Here is a 15594-nt window from a genome sequence, read left to right on the forward strand (position 1 = left end):
AGTTTTTAATAATGCAATGAATATGTCCATTTAATATTCTGCCATTTCTGTCATTTTATATCATTGCTGTCAGGACAAAACTTTCCTTTTTTTATTTTTTGACATAATTCAAATCACCAGCTGCTCTTTACATTGTGTCAGAATTTCATGATGAACATAATTAACTTTAATTAAAAGTAAAGAATGTTTTTTTTTTTCCCTTCTTCTGTAAAGTTACTTTTTTGGTGATAGTTTGTAGGTTTTGTTCTGACAGTGATGAAACAGATCTTATTATTTATTTAGTGTCGTCAAATTGGTTTCAACTCCTGGCGACCGAATGGATAGTGTTTCTTCAGAATGTCCTGTCTTCTGTTTAGGTCTTTAGGCTTCTAAATGTCTAGTTCATAATATGATATCTCTGTGTCCATGCATCTTGTTGCTGGTCATCCTCTTCCTTTTTTACCTTCAGTTGTTCCAAGCATAAATGTCTTTTGCCAACAAATCAGTCCTTTTCATAATGCATCCAAAACAACTTTGGCTATCTGGGCTTTGAGTAAGAGGTGAGGCTTGATTTGGTTAAGAATCCTTTTGTTTTCTTTACCATCCATGAAACTCTTTACCAACACCAAGTTCAAAGGCCTCCTTGTCCTGCTTTTTTTATTGTCCAGTTTTCACATCCATAAAGAACCACAGTAAAGACCAGAGCGTGGACAGTTCTGATCTTTGTTTTTATTGACACATCATTACTATTGTTAATTCAGTTATCATGGTAATCAGTATATCAGCTCTGTGGCTCTGTACCTTTTCTCCTTTCTCTCCTGTGTCTCCTTTATCTCCTACCAGGCCAGGAAACCCCTGCAAGAAGGGGACACATTAGTCAGTGAGGCACAATAAGAGACTTTCAGAGTCACTAAGCTCAAGCCCATCGATTTCAGACACTTACATCTAATCCAGGCTCTCCCTGCTTTCCCTGAAAAGAAAACAGATTTCATTTTTAATCTGCAGTAGATTTAAATCAATTCAATCAAATCTAGTATTTTTGTCTTTGATTATTAATGACATTAGTTTCACACTTACTTTTTCACCTTTGGAGCCTGGAAGGCCAACCAATCCTGCTGGACCTGGAGGTCCTTGAGCGCCATGTGGACCCTATAAAAGATTAGTAATAGCTGTGATTCATCATTTTTAATACACAAAATTCTTGTTTTCTTTAACATTACATTTCCATATTTAGCTTTGGCTAATGTTTCGGCATGCATATATTAAAAAGAAAAGATTGTATTCTCACTTGGATTCCTGGAGCACCACTGTCACCCTTCTCTCCTTTGATACTCTCTCCTGGATCACCCTGCACGGACACGTTTAGATAAATGTGAATTAATGAATGAACACTTTACTAGTCTCAATAGATGGGGCTAATGAATCAGTGATAACTGTCACAGTTGGAATGAATAAGTGGGTGAACAAAACAACATTGTTTGGAAACATTACATAAAACATCACAATACTTACTTTTGGACCAGGCATGCCATGATGACCCTAAAAGACAGAAATATTGCTTATAATGTGGTCAGCTGACAAACAGGCTTCATTCCTTAAAATCTCATTTGACAGAACACATATTTCTTCACAGAGGAAGGATGGAGAGAAACACCTGTGGATGTTTTCAGATCTGAAGCAGCTTGATTTTCTCCTCTCTCTCAAAGATGAAAGCTTTAAGTGCTGTTTATCTGATGGGGTCAGGTTTGGTGACCTACCAGGTGTTGCAGGTGGTTGTTAGGAGTCTTATGTTTTCTGTCTATTTAAATTATTTTTGGAACTCCAGTTTTGGAAACTTTGACTTTCTCCCTCTTTGTGCAAATGGATTATCTTATACACTGATCAGGCATAAGATTAAGACTGGAGTTTTTAAACACCTCAGTGTCACTGCTGGACTGAGAATAGTCCACCAACCAAAATGATCCAGCCAACAGTGCCCTGTGGGCAGCGTCCTGTGACCACTGATGAAGGACTAGAGAATGACCAACACAAACTGTGCAGCAACAGATTAGATATCATCTCTGACTTTACATCTACAAGGTGGACTGACAAGGTAGGAGGGTCTAATAGAGTGGACAGTGAGTGGACACAGTGTTTAAAAACTCCAGCAGCACTCATACCAGCACAACACCCACTAACACACCACCGCCACATCAGTGTAACTGCAGTGCTGAGAATGATCCACCACCCAAATAGTACCTGCTCTGTGAGGGTCCATGGGGGTCCTGACCACTGAAGAACAGGGTAAAAGGGGGCTAACAACGTATGCAGAGAAACAGATGGACTACAGTCTGTAACTGTAGAACTACAAAGTGCACCTATATAGTAAGTGGAGCTCATAAAATGGGCAATGAGCGTAGAAACAAGGAGGTGGTCATAATGTTATGCCTGATCTGTGTATCTGCTCATGAATATCTCTTGAAATACTAATAACTTGGCAGTTTTGACTAGAAATTAAGTAAATGACGGCTGGACTTTTGCCCAGTACTGTATCTCTGCACACTATTGCTAATAATATACAATATATAATCATCCATACAGTGAATTATATTAAAATAAAAAGTAACTAAATTAAACATTGATTTCTTAGATATGGATCAAGCCTAGACCACAACTAAATGGGTGCTGTCTCAATAAAAATCTGAAAAAGTCTCATCTTAACTAATGTTTGAGAAACCAGCCCAATATCGCACAACTGACCATGAATCCAGGAGGTCCTCTGGGACCTGGAGGCCCTGGTGGTCCTGGTTGAGAAATCATTTGAACCTGGAGACAAACAAAATAAAGAATTGCAGAGAAGTTCAAACACTGCTCATCATGTAATGACATGCTTTGAACATGAGTACTTATTAATATAGAAAAATGTTCTTTCACTTTTTTACTGACCAGATTGTCTTCTAGCCGACTGTCTCCCTTCTCTCCTTTCTGCCCGTCCATTCCCTAAGACATAAACAGTGCTTTGATGAACATAAACAATATTGATGTAGAAATATCAGCATTGCTGTGCAGACCAGATGCTGGTTCTTAGTTGGAATACATACAGCTGGACCAGAAAGCCCCATTTCTCCTTTCTCTCCTCTCTCTCCAGGATCACCTGGGTCACCAATTTCTCCTTTCTGCCCCTAATCATAACCAACCAAAGACAATAAATGATAATCTATTTCTGTTTTTGTTATTTTCTCATAACATAACAAACATGAGCATTCTGTGTTCCTTTCTTTATGGCAGATGTGCCTCATACTTCTGTGTTCTTCTTCACGCACTTACAACACAAGTCCATTCTAAATGCATGGTGATTAAACTGATAGTTCAGGTTCTAAAATCAGAATGGCTCAGCTAGTGTAAAATTGTTAAAAAAAACACTGAGACAAATTACATGTGATGTTGTCTAAGTGAAACAAAGTTAACCTATGCTCTACAGAGAACACACTTAAATATGACACTTTCTGCTAATTTCAATGCATATTGCAAAATATAAAACACAAAATGTGCCATAACATTTTTTATTTTTCCTCTCAATATGGTAAATGCAGCAACTAAACAGTAATTGTGCATTTAATAAACTGTTTATTGCAATTACTATTAATAATAAATGAACTTATTTATTGAACATTTGTGTATTTTATAAAATTTCCATTTTATAACTTTTATAATATCGCAACTATTTCAACTTCATGAAGCAATAAACCACTTCCAACTCTGCTCTATGCCTAACAACATCCCTTAACCATGGTAAAATCACTCTGATACATTTTGCTTTCATTACCTGCTGATTTACAGTTTGTAAATGCATGGATTTCTAACTTGGGTTGCTCTTGTTCATGTTTAGATTGTATCATAACGTGGGCAGGTACAAGTTCTGTTTTAGATCATATCGACTTGGCTTATGAGTCTGAAAACCAATAACATTTTTACATGAAATCACCCAGTTTTCCCAAAAAATATCACCTTCTCGCCGTCAAGTCCAGCTGGTCCAGGAAGGCCCAACTCTCCCTATATTAACAAATGGATACAGACAACATTATACAGGGAAAGAACAACAGTTACTTCATCATTAGCAACACAGTACATTGAAAAATCACCCAAAAAATGCATTTAGCTTACCTTGGAACCATCCTTTCCAGGTGGTCCGGGTGGTCCAGGAGGACCAGCAGGCCCCTATATGGAAAAAATAAAATGTTCTTGGTTTTTCCATCTAGTTTTCATTTTTATTGTCTGTATCCCAGTGTTCAATTTAGGCCAGTGTATAAAAGCTTTAACAGTTAAGAATTCTGCGTGTTCCCACTCATTATCATTTGAGGATCATTACTGTACTGAACTTAACGTTCTTGCAAACAGCTAAATGGTTTCTGGATTTTATTACTCATTGATTGACAGGAATGTCAATAAAGCCAGTGTGGAACACTGACATGTGTTGTATAAACACAGATTTCTAACCACTTTCTAAAGTCAATAAAACACATAAAAAAGTCCAGACAAGATGTCTGTCTTTTATGACACTTTGAGCACAGTTCAAGTAACTGAAATCTAATAAAGTGACTGAAAGCCTAAATTAAATGAATTCTCAGCATGCACCAGCATGATATCCACTAATTTCATCTCATTTTAAAATTAATCGTAATAGATACTACAGTTTGCAGAATGGCCAAAGTCAAAACAGGTCAGTAACATGATTTTTGTAAAGGCCAAACATAAATCATTCTCATTCACTCAGTGCAAGGCTGCTGAGGGTGGGGTGTTGCAGCGCATGCAGCAGTACAAAAAAAAGCCAAGGAAAATATGGGGCAAGAAATCTACAGTGGATCTGCTCAAAGGAGCCACACAGTAAAGCCACACTTACAGCAAATCACCACATTTAAGAAATTTGTCTGCTGATTTATCTTCCAAACAGCACATCTCTAAAATGCAGCCGATGTAAAGTGATGCATGCAAACCCCCCTGTGTAAATCAATGTAGCCATTTATACTGGGTATGCACAGCAAGTTTAGTTTAACTACAAGTGATTTGTTGCCACGTGGCACTAGAGAAGCACTGGCAAAATAGTGGGTTTAGTGGGGCATGATAATAAGTTGATGGGGCATTGCCCTAATATTGACCCACTGATGGGCCTGATATACAGAAAAAGAAGGAAAACTGTTGAAGATTATAGGCTAAATATATTAAAATATACAGTAAATACATAATATTTCTTCTGCTACAAAACCTTTTTACATTTTCAGAATTTGGGAGAATATTACAACCAGGATTCATGGTCAGTTATGCGATATGAGGCTGGTTTCTCAAACTCTGATTATGCCTAGATGTAAGGAGATTTTAAATGGGAAAACACCCTTTTATTTGCAATCTAGGCTTGATCCATATCTGAGAAATCAATGGTTACGTTAGTTCCTTTTTATTTTAATGTAATTCACTGTATGGGAAATACATATTGTATATTATTGATATATATTGAATATTTTGAACAGTTTCAGAGAGGTAATTGTGTGATAATGGTAGCGTGCAGAGTGACATGCAATTTATTTATGTTACAGAGAAATGTAACATAAGAGTGTTGCCTAAGGACTCCTATTGTGTGGTATAAAGTGTGCTGGAGGGCATGAAGTTACCCACTACGCTGTTCCAACTGCAAGTAATTGTTAGCAGTTTGGTTTAATTCACACATACACACAAAAAGAGAGAGTGTTATAACTAGCACCCCATGCATTTATTACATTTACCGAGACACTGATGGTTTTGATTGCCTGTTGGGGAAAAGTGATGCATTTCAAAAGAAGGTTTAAATAGGTTTTGGAGAAATTTAGTGAGTTTGCACCTGCTGATATGGATTCTGATAAGAGTATTGTACTGCATTTTAATAGTTTCAATTACAGAAGCCTATTGATGGACAGATAATGATACACACTATGTTCAGCTTTTGTTTAAAATATTACTTGTTTCTCATTCTTTACGACCTCAAATGCTATTGCCAGTGGGCCAGTGGTTGCAGTGACCAGTGGCAATGTGTTAATGTGTTGTGAGCTTTTTTGTCATTTTTGTATCTGCACATTCATACTAGAGGACAATGTTTTAACATTTCAGTACTTTTTAAACAATAATAGTCTTTATTTTATTTGTTATTGCACCTTCATCTCTTACCTGAAAAGCATCTAGGAGTTTGTCATTGAAGGCGATTACATCACTGGAGCCTGTTGCACCTTTCTCCCCAGGAGGACCCTGTCATGATAGAATATAAGAGGGGGTCATTTAAAGTACATTACAGTATACTGATACATCAGAAAACATCTGAAGCTAAAAATTATTTCTAAAATTACATGGGAAACCATTAGATGTTTCAAAATGTCTTTATAATTCATTCGAAGAGATGTGAACAAAGTCAAAAGATGTGAAAAGGTTCATTCTGACTCAGATTAGTGGGTACTGTTGATGGGAACCAAGGGTCATGCTACCTCCAAGTGTAATAACTTAGTAATAACACACTTTATTGCGAAGTTTTTTATTGTTTTTGCATCTAAGAAATTGGATCCTTACTAAACGCTAAAGGATTTAAAGATCAGGCTCAGTGTATGATGCAGTAGTCATTGTGGTCAGTCTTGTATCTTAATCTTATTCTTATTTTAAGTCTAAATTAAGTGTAATCTGATTTTCACTTCACTCACCATCTCTCCCTGAGGCCCACTTTCCCCAATATCTCCTTTATCACCCTTAACAAACACAGAACCACAACCCAAGAAACATAATCAAACATCAAACATGCTAACCATATATCATAATCACAACACGTGGGTCTAAAATATGAAGACATGGGTATATCTCAGTTCAGGTTTACCTTCAGTCCAGGAAGGCCATCCATGCCTCTGTCACCCTTGAATCCTGGTTCACCCTGTTCTCCCTAGAAAACACAGAGCTGTTTCTCAAAACGTTTTGCAAGTAAGCCACCAAAAGAGGCTTGGATATAGCATTTTCAGCTAGTGAGGTTCAGCACCCGTGTCAAAACTTGTGCTTTCTGTGAGAGCATTTATCCATTTATCTGTATATGAATGAAGCTTGAAGAGACCTTGCATAAGCCTTAACTTTAACATCAAATAGCACTACATAAGTTTGGGGATTTGGAGCCCTCTTTGGTAGAAATATGTAACTGCAAGAAAGTTATGGAAGAAGCCTTAGGAGTCTAGCCCAAGAACCGTCTTCTGCTTATAAGATAATGGTCTTATCCACTGTGCTATTGCACTGTTTTGGGTACTTCAGTTTTAAGCTCATCAAGCTGGACCTTCTTTTAAGCCTAAGATTGTTAAAACATATAACAGAGTCTGAAAACCCCTGCCAAAAGCCAACCTGACATGTCTTACTTTTGAATTAATATTTTAGGCTTTACAGGGACTTTCAGAGGAAACAAATCCAATCTGTTTTAGCACATTGTTTTTCCCTGCTGCCTTAGTAATGTAACTTCTTTCATTTTTAATAAAATAAAATCTAATGCAGCTTTAAAGAAAAAGAGAATGTGATGATTGCAAGAGACAGAAATGGGAAAAATGCAAAAAGAGCAGCTGTGTCAGTCCAAGAGCAAGTCCACAAGGAAAAATAAGAACAGTGTTACAAGCAAAAGATGGAAGTAGTTAGATAAAGAACAAATGGAACAAATGATGAAAGGAATTTTGTCCAGGCTGTTAGAGCTGGATTCTTCATTAGGAGCAGGGATAGGTCATTACTTTGAAGTAGGATTCATCGGTTAACATCAGTGGAGAATAAAGATTTTTGAAATGAACGGCTAACCTTCAACCCTGGAGGTCCCTGGGGGCCTGGATAACCTGACTGACCGTCTTCACCCTGAGTGATAAGTGACCATGAGGAGTTTACGAGACACATTAAAATACAAAGACACACACATTGTTCATCTCACTAATTAAAATCAGGGCAACTTCAAACAAAAAGGCTTCATCTAATCATCAGGCCACTAATGAACACCATTAATGAGGCTCCATTATTAGCACTCAGACTTGTTTTTGAGGACAAACTAATTACAGATTTTCACAGTCTTCCAAACACCACCACTAATGGTAAAGGCCTTGACATGCTGTTCATATTTAATGTACTAAGGAAAAGCTTGTGCTGTTCCAGAGAGTGGCACTGAGAGAAAGATGCTCTTTAAAGGTACACGAATCAACCCTAACATTAAAACCACCTGCTTGTTTCTACACCCGTTGTCCATTTTATCAGCTCCACTGACCATATAGATGGACTTTGTAGTTCTATAATTACAGACTGTAGTCTATCTGTTTTTCTGCATACTTTGTATAACCCTGTTCTTAAATGGTCAGGACCACCACAGGACCACCACAGTGCAGGTATTATTTGGGTGGTGGATCATTCTCAGCACTACAGTGACTCTGATGTGGTGGTGTGGTAGTGTGTGTTGTGCTAGTGCGAGTAGATCGGACAGCAGCACTGCTGGAGATTTTAAATACCTCAGTGTCACTGCTGGACTGAGAATAGTCCACCAACCAAAAATATCCAGCCAACAGCGTCCTGTGGGCAGAGTTCTGTGACCACTGATGAAGGACCAGAGGATGACCAACACAAACTGTGCAGCAACAGATGAGCTATCGTCTCTGACTTTACATCTACACGGTGGACTGACAAGGTAGGAGTGTCACCACCACTTCAGTATCATTACAGTGCTGAGAATGATCCACCTGCTATACCTGCTCTGTGGTGGTCCTGTGGGGGTCGCTATTGAAGAACAGGGTAAAAGGGGGCTAACAAAGTATGCAGAGAAACAGATGGACTACAGTCTGTAACTGGCTGATGCTGATAAAATGGACATGGAGTGTAGAAACAAGGAGGTGGTTGTAATGTTGTGGCTGATCAATTTTAATGTGTTTCCATTATAAACTCACAATACAATAGAAGCCCATGAGCTTAGTTATTTTGTACAATATTAAGCTATAAATCTGAAATCTGTATATGTTCTCTGAGAAATGGGATTAGTTTTCCAGAGAAAAAAAATTGTGGTCATTTGCTCAGTGGTGTGAGTGGAGTTTTCACAGTTACTCCAGTGTTTAACAGTTGGATAAAACCTCGTAAGCTTACATAAGAGATTCTGGGTCAATTTATATGAGCACAGATCAGGCCCTGCATTACGGGGTCATTTAATGGGTCAACGCCCCACCACAGTCATCATGCCACACTATACCCGCTACTTCTATACATGCTTCTATAGACACAAGCATCAAAAAACAAAGGTGAAAGTAAACGTGCTAAAGGCTACTTCGCTTAACATGTATGCCTCACAGATACTCGCTGCATTTCAGGGATGTGCTGATAAATTGAGATAAAGCAGTAGCCAGATTTCAAAATAAGTAGGCCTTTAGTGATTCACTGTAAAGACAAAGGGTAATGGTTGTACTTTCAGCTGCCCAGTGGCTTCTGTTTTGGAGTCAAAAGGTTTTCTACTCTTTGCTACATAAACAAAAATGTTGAAATGATTGTCTGTGGGAATCAGTGGTATGCTGCGGATGCAGGCTGAAAAATGCTGGAGTATTTCTTTAAGAGGTCAAGCAGTTTAAAACACACAGAGACAAGACTTTCACATACAGCCTAAATCTAAGAGATTGCTTTCTAAGTACAGCAGGATTAGTGTGCGCCTTACCGGATCTCCTGGTAAGCCTCTGGGTCCCTGTGAGGGGAATAAGATGCAGTTAATGTTTTGACTCCTAGGTAGACATAAAGATATACAACAGAAGGTTTTAACACAGTGAAGCACTGTTTCTTGCTATAAGCAGTACAAGCAGTCAATTAGTGAATATGATATTTTTTACTGTTGGTGTCATCATATAGACATAACATCGCTGATGTTTCCAGAAAATCAAGAAAGCAGAAAAACAGCACACAACATATTGTTTCGTTTTATCTTTTAAAATAACACAATCCATTGTATTTATATGGAGATTTAGATATTTTAAATCATAAATATTCTGTAAATAAATATAGAAATATCCATGTAAATAGGTCATTATTGCTTTATGGAGTTTAACATAAAATTTATATCTCTTTTTTTTCTGAGGCATAGACCACCGAAATCCTAAATGTTCTGAAGTGGTCCTGCCACAGAGGTCATATCGGTGTAAAAACAAAAGAGCACAAACCTCCATTCCATCACGCCCAGGGGCACCCTAAAGGGAGAGAGAGAGAGACAGAGAAAGAGAAGAGGGAGAGAGAGATTAAACACTGCTGCATCATTCATTCACAGATGTAAACATTCATTTAGGTTTGATATGAAACAGAGCATTTTAGAAAAACTCACTGATTCAGATTTGTTTTTACAGTGATAGGAAACAGGAGTCGCAATAATACAGTCTTTTTATTTACTATCCAAAACCACCAGGGAACCTACACATGTCTTCTGAGTTTTATATGTAAAGTTGTTGATGGTAAAATAGTGATAATTACCAAACAAACACATTTTCTTTGGGAACTATTTTGCTTTACAATGTACTGCATGTACCATTTTACCATGAATTACAATGGATTACAATAAATGTTGGACCAAAATCTTCTCAAAACTGTCAGAAAATAGTGTCTCGTGCATCACAGTGTTTTCATAACCATTTCATATACTGTAATTTCTGTGAAGAAGCTTAGAGGAATTCAGATGTCTTTGGAAATCTGGTTCCTATCACCACCACTGTGAACAGTTCTGACTCAGTAAGTTTCTCTAGAACGGAGCATTTCACACCAAACCACTCTTAATGCCTTTCTTTACATCTTAGCCATTTAATTATGCACAATTTTTTGGAAAATCAGTGGAATTTCCCTTCAAAGACGAGATTGGTGAGATGAAAGATTTTAAGGTTTTTACATTAGAGATGTGTATATGTACACTCAGTTAATATATATGTTTACTTTTATATAGATGAGGATGTGGGTATAATCCTCATCCACAAGAGGTCAGTGCTTCACTTTGTGTCTTTTCTCTTGAGATCTCTCTTTAATCAAACACCCAAACAGCCCAGTTACGTAAACCTGCTGACATACAGTATTTTTATTTAATCTTTTATAGAACAGGCAGCACCAAAAAGAAAAGAAAAACCTTGGTAATGTGCTTTTTAATTTTTTTAAGAAATTTAAATTGGATAAAAAAAAATGCTATGGATGAACAGCATGTTTAAGCCTCTCATTTAAATCTGCTTCCAGAGGAATAAAATGCAAAAGTTTGAACACCCCCTGTCGAATCAAATTTCACATTTTCTATTGATTTTCAATTAGAAAATAAGTTAACCTCTCCTCTACAGGAGCTTTATTTGCTGAGTTTAACATTAACCCTTTAATGTCCTCACCAAGAACAAAGCAATGGACTTTCATATTTAATATTTTTTATTTGTTTGGGGCAATAATAAAAACAATTGGTGCTTTTTTTTAGTTTTTTTGACCCCACAATTTTAAAAATATTCATGTCTACCAAACGGTTGAGATGGCACTTTGTGGCATATATAGTTAAAAGGGTTTAAAAAAAAAAAACATAAAAAGTAAAAGTTGCCATAACTTTTGCACAGGCCATTTTATGCCTTATTTTTTCCCCAATATGTTAAATTCAGCAAATAAATAGTTATTGTGTATTAAAAAGGGCAGAAGTGTTTTCTCTGAAGAGGATGTTATTTATTATTTTCACTATCAATATCAACAAAACATGTCATTTACCAGGGCGGCCAAACTTTGGCATACTTTTGCACGCACATCCTGGCAACAGTAACATCATTTTATCAACTTCAACACGTAGAATCAGAGCTTTTTTGTGTGTTACTATCACTCTGTAAAAGATGCCGAGGCTTGATTTACTGTTGTATGCACTGTGCTGTTTTTCTGAGCAAGCGCATGAGCTCATCCAGAGCACAGTTCAGATCGGTAAATGCTTATTGTTGATGCTTATTAACTGCTTATTATGTGTGATTCATATTCATGTGTTCACACTGCCATTTTGCAACAACAATGCAACGATAGCATTAATTCATTTGTGTTATTAACAGCAAAGAATACATATTACTGCCCTTTTTGTGTCTGCATTAGAGGGTTAAGGGCCAGTAGCAGGCCAGGTGGGTCTTGTTGGTTTGGATTGAGGTGATATAAGGGGAGTGTAGTGTAGCGAAGGACAGGCGAAGGAGAGATGGAGTGAGTGATGAGTGCGAGTTCACATCTGGTATGTTATGTGCCATGCAAAGTCAAATTCCTCACCTGCAGGAGGCATTTTTCCACTGCATGTACACAGACCATCAAAAGTTTGGAAGCACTTTGCATTCTTTCGAAATCTTCCATGTAATGTTGAGTTTTCAGTGTATGCTTCATCGTCCTATTTAGGTTCATGTTTTTTTCATATGCTACTGAACCGAAAGCTCCACACCAGCATTCACAAGGTACACTGCTAACATTTGTGCACCAAAACTGTTATTATTCATTTAAACATCACCATTTTCCATCCTCCTTTTACTCCTTAGAATTAAGCAGGCTATTTTTGTTACTGTGGATTTGATTGGCTGCCCTGGAAAAAAAGCAGTTCAGATTGAAACACCCTTTACAACTTCAGTGTGAATAGGCAGGGCTAAACTACCTTAGACTGGAAGTTTAGACAAATATGTATGTAACATAGAGGGACACAAAGAGGCAGGATGCAAGTGCAAGTCCTTGGTTTTAACAAAAATCCATGACACTCTGAACAAAATACTGAAACATAAAAAAAAATGAGAGATAACCAGAACAGGGCCTGAGAGAACCAACCCACGAAGCAAACACAAAGCTCACAAGCAGCAGTATAAATAAACAAGGAACAGACTAGAAACACCTGGGACTAATGAGAGGGGAGGGCTACAGACAACAGACAGGCGAGACAGACAACAAGAAGGCAGGACCGGCGAGGAGACAAAGACCAAAACAACAAAAGCACGACTGTCAAAAACAAAAGCACATGAAACATGAAAACAAAGGCTGAAACAGAGAAAGACATGGGCAAGACAGGATGTTAGAATATATGTAAATGTGTATTTTTCATGGCATCACAAAAACAGTGAATTCAAAATGGGCTGTTTTTGCAGCTTAGTTTGCCTGTATGGACTCTACGGACTGGGGACTCAATGGTGTTTTGAAGCCTTTGAAAAACTCTGAAGGTTACTTGTAATATGGAATGAAAATCTTGTCTTGATCATGTACTATTTAATATATGAGTCCTAATTGTGGTAAGAAAATACGTACTTGTTATTAGATAAAACAGCTGTTTGATAGACTTTTGGGTAAATTTCACTTCAACACTCTACTTATATCTTCCTTGGTAAGAAGAGCAGATTTTGTGTAGTAAATAATGATTTGGTAGTTTTCTGAATTACTGTTAATCCTATATTGAATACTGTTAATACTGTTCATGTCTACACACTTAAAAATAATGGGTCCTCAGGGTTTTTTTAGTGGAGGAAATGGTTCTATATAGAACCATGAACACCCGAAGAGCCCTTTGCATAATTAAAGGGTTTCTTGCATTGTGAAATGGTTCTTCAGATTGATGGAGAATGTGCTGTAGATGGTTCTTTACAGAACCTTTTTGAAAAGCACCAAAAAGTGTATTTCTATTGTTTTAAACTTTATTATATAAGGTTATATAAGACTATATATAGCAAATTCTCCATCAATCTGAAAAACCATTTCACAACGCAAAGAACCTTTTAATCAAACAAAGAGTTCTTTGAGTATTCATGGTTATAGAACCCTTGAAGAACACATCATATATCAGAGTGTACTTAGTGAACTTAGTGTACTTGTACAGAGTGAAATGTATTAGCGTGTGGAATCTGAGCTTTCGGGTTCTACTGTCTTTACTATCAGTGTATAAAAGATGCACAGGGCTTCCTTTACTGTTGGATAAACTGTGATTTTTTTCTGAATGAGTGCGCGAGCTCATTGAGAGTTTGGCCTTTATTTAGAGTAATAATAAAACACTGCTGTAGGGTGAGTAGGTGGATATATGGTTCTCATGACATTACAGAAATGATAAATTCAAACAGGCTGTTTTTGCAGCTGATGACATGCATTTTCTAGTTCTGAAAGTTGGCTCATGAGACAAATGAATAAAAATAACTGAATTTTGGCTAGGCATCATATCTAAATCTATTAAATATATCCATATCCATTTGATATTTAATATCCATATCTATTAAAAATCAAATAAATGCAGTATCATCTTCGAGAAATAACATGACTAAAGTAGAAGAGGAGATTAAATGGCAGAAATCTTTTCTCAGCTTTAAAAGGTTAAACACCTAAAAGGTGATGCATGCCAGCACCACAAGAAGGGGACAAATTGTGTGGGATTTGGCTTTATTCCCAAGGTAGTACTGTCATGTCTTGTTTTTTTTTCCTCAAAATAAACCTGCTTAGGCTTTAATGTGGTAAGTTACAGCAAAATTACACAGAAAACATGTTCATTTGTATTATAAGCATTTAAAAAAAGTAGGTGTCCCCAAAGTTTTGATGGACGGTGTAGGTGCACTGCTCTGGCTCTGCTCTACACATGGCTTAGATGAATAAAAGCTAGAAGTAGGCGCCCAAACTCTGACTTACTATTCCTCTCTGACATATCCTAATACTCACTCATTTCAGATCTATTAGTTTTATGACACTTTGGACTCTGAGATGGTGTTCCACCACAAAAAAAAGGGAACAGGAACTCTGTGAACACCAAAAGAGACAGAATCTTCCAACATGGAATGTATGAAATGAATGAAAACAGGGGAAGCTCTCAGAAAAGCCTGGCAGAATCAATCTTCTATGCGCTTGACTTTGATGCCACGGGGCATCCATTATCTTGTCTTCACTTCAGCTGCCCACTTTGGTATAATGAGGAGGCTTTGGAAGCAGAACCATAGCAGGAGAGGCAGGGGGTATGATAACAAGGCAGGGCTTCTTCACGTCCTCTGAAACATCTGCGCTCAAGATGGAGAGATTGTATAGATTTGGGCTCCTCAAATTGTTTCTTTCTTTCAGCCATTTGCGCATCAGTTCTGGGAGCTAGAAGGCTGAACGGCTACCCACTGCTGGAGCAGTGAGAGGGGAGGCACAGTCGTCCATTTGTTTGTCAAAATTCTCATGTTTGTGCACTCTGAATAAAAGCTGTGATGGATTTTGTTCCATATCAAGTATGAACTAACTGGCTCACACACACCATCCATCAAGCATTTCTGAAATAGTTGGGAAACATAGGATCATTTTTAAAGAGACCTACTTAAAAGGGTCCATATCCTACATTTTTCTCGTTTTATTTTTTTCTCGAGATCCAGTCATAACATCTGAGTTATTTTATAAACCAAAACAGCCACAATTTGTTTTTACATAGCCTTTGTCTGAGTTTGCATGTTCTCCCCATGTCTGTGTGGATGTCCTCCGGGTACTCAGGTTTCCTCCCACAGTCCAAAGACATGCAGTCAGCCCAGCTAGACATGCTTAATTGTCTCTAGGTGTGAATGTGTGTGTGGATGTATATGTCTGTCTGCCTGCCCTGTGATGGGCTGGCGACCTGTCCAGGGTGTATCCTGCCTTCCACCC

At 37.6% G+C, this 15594-nt stretch overlaps 1 protein-coding gene across 7 annotated transcripts in view; it reads right to left on the reverse strand.

The window, feature by feature from the left end:
- si:dkeyp-44a8.4 (collagen alpha-1(XXIII) chain) overlaps positions 1-15594 on the reverse strand; it is a 202357-nt gene that overhangs the window by 6551 nt on the left and 180212 nt on the right. For 6 of the 7 annotated variants that reach the window (XM_036568719.1, XM_036568717.1, XM_036568714.1 and 3 more), the window contains 17 exons: positions 10161-10187; positions 9665-9691; positions 7789-7842; positions 6845-6907; positions 6675-6719; positions 6154-6231; positions 5736-5759; positions 4123-4176; positions 3967-4011; positions 3060-3140; positions 2905-2958; positions 2719-2784; positions 1492-1518; positions 1268-1327; positions 1057-1128; positions 923-949; positions 781-834 (listed from right to left, as the gene is read on the reverse strand). In XM_036568719.1, coding sequence (XP_036424612.1) covers positions 781-834; positions 923-949; positions 1057-1128; positions 1268-1327; positions 1492-1518; positions 2719-2784; positions 2905-2958; positions 3060-3140; positions 3967-4011; positions 4123-4176; positions 5736-5759; positions 6154-6231; positions 6675-6719; positions 6845-6907; positions 7789-7842; positions 9665-9691; positions 10161-10187 — 858 coding nt within the window. The remainder of the gene's footprint in view (positions 1-780; positions 835-922; positions 950-1056; positions 1129-1267; positions 1328-1491; positions 1519-2718; positions 2785-2904; positions 2959-3059; positions 3141-3966; positions 4012-4122; positions 4177-5735; positions 5760-6153; positions 6232-6674; positions 6720-6844; positions 6908-7788; positions 7843-9664; positions 9692-10160; positions 10188-15594) is intronic. The other variant, XM_036568716.1, reaches the window with a different exon arrangement.

This window comes from Colossoma macropomum, unplaced genomic scaffold, assembly GCF_904425465.1.
Source record: "Colossoma macropomum unplaced genomic scaffold, Colossoma_macropomum, whole genome shotgun sequence".
Taxonomy (NCBI): domain Eukaryota; kingdom Metazoa; phylum Chordata; class Actinopteri; order Characiformes; family Serrasalmidae; genus Colossoma; species Colossoma macropomum.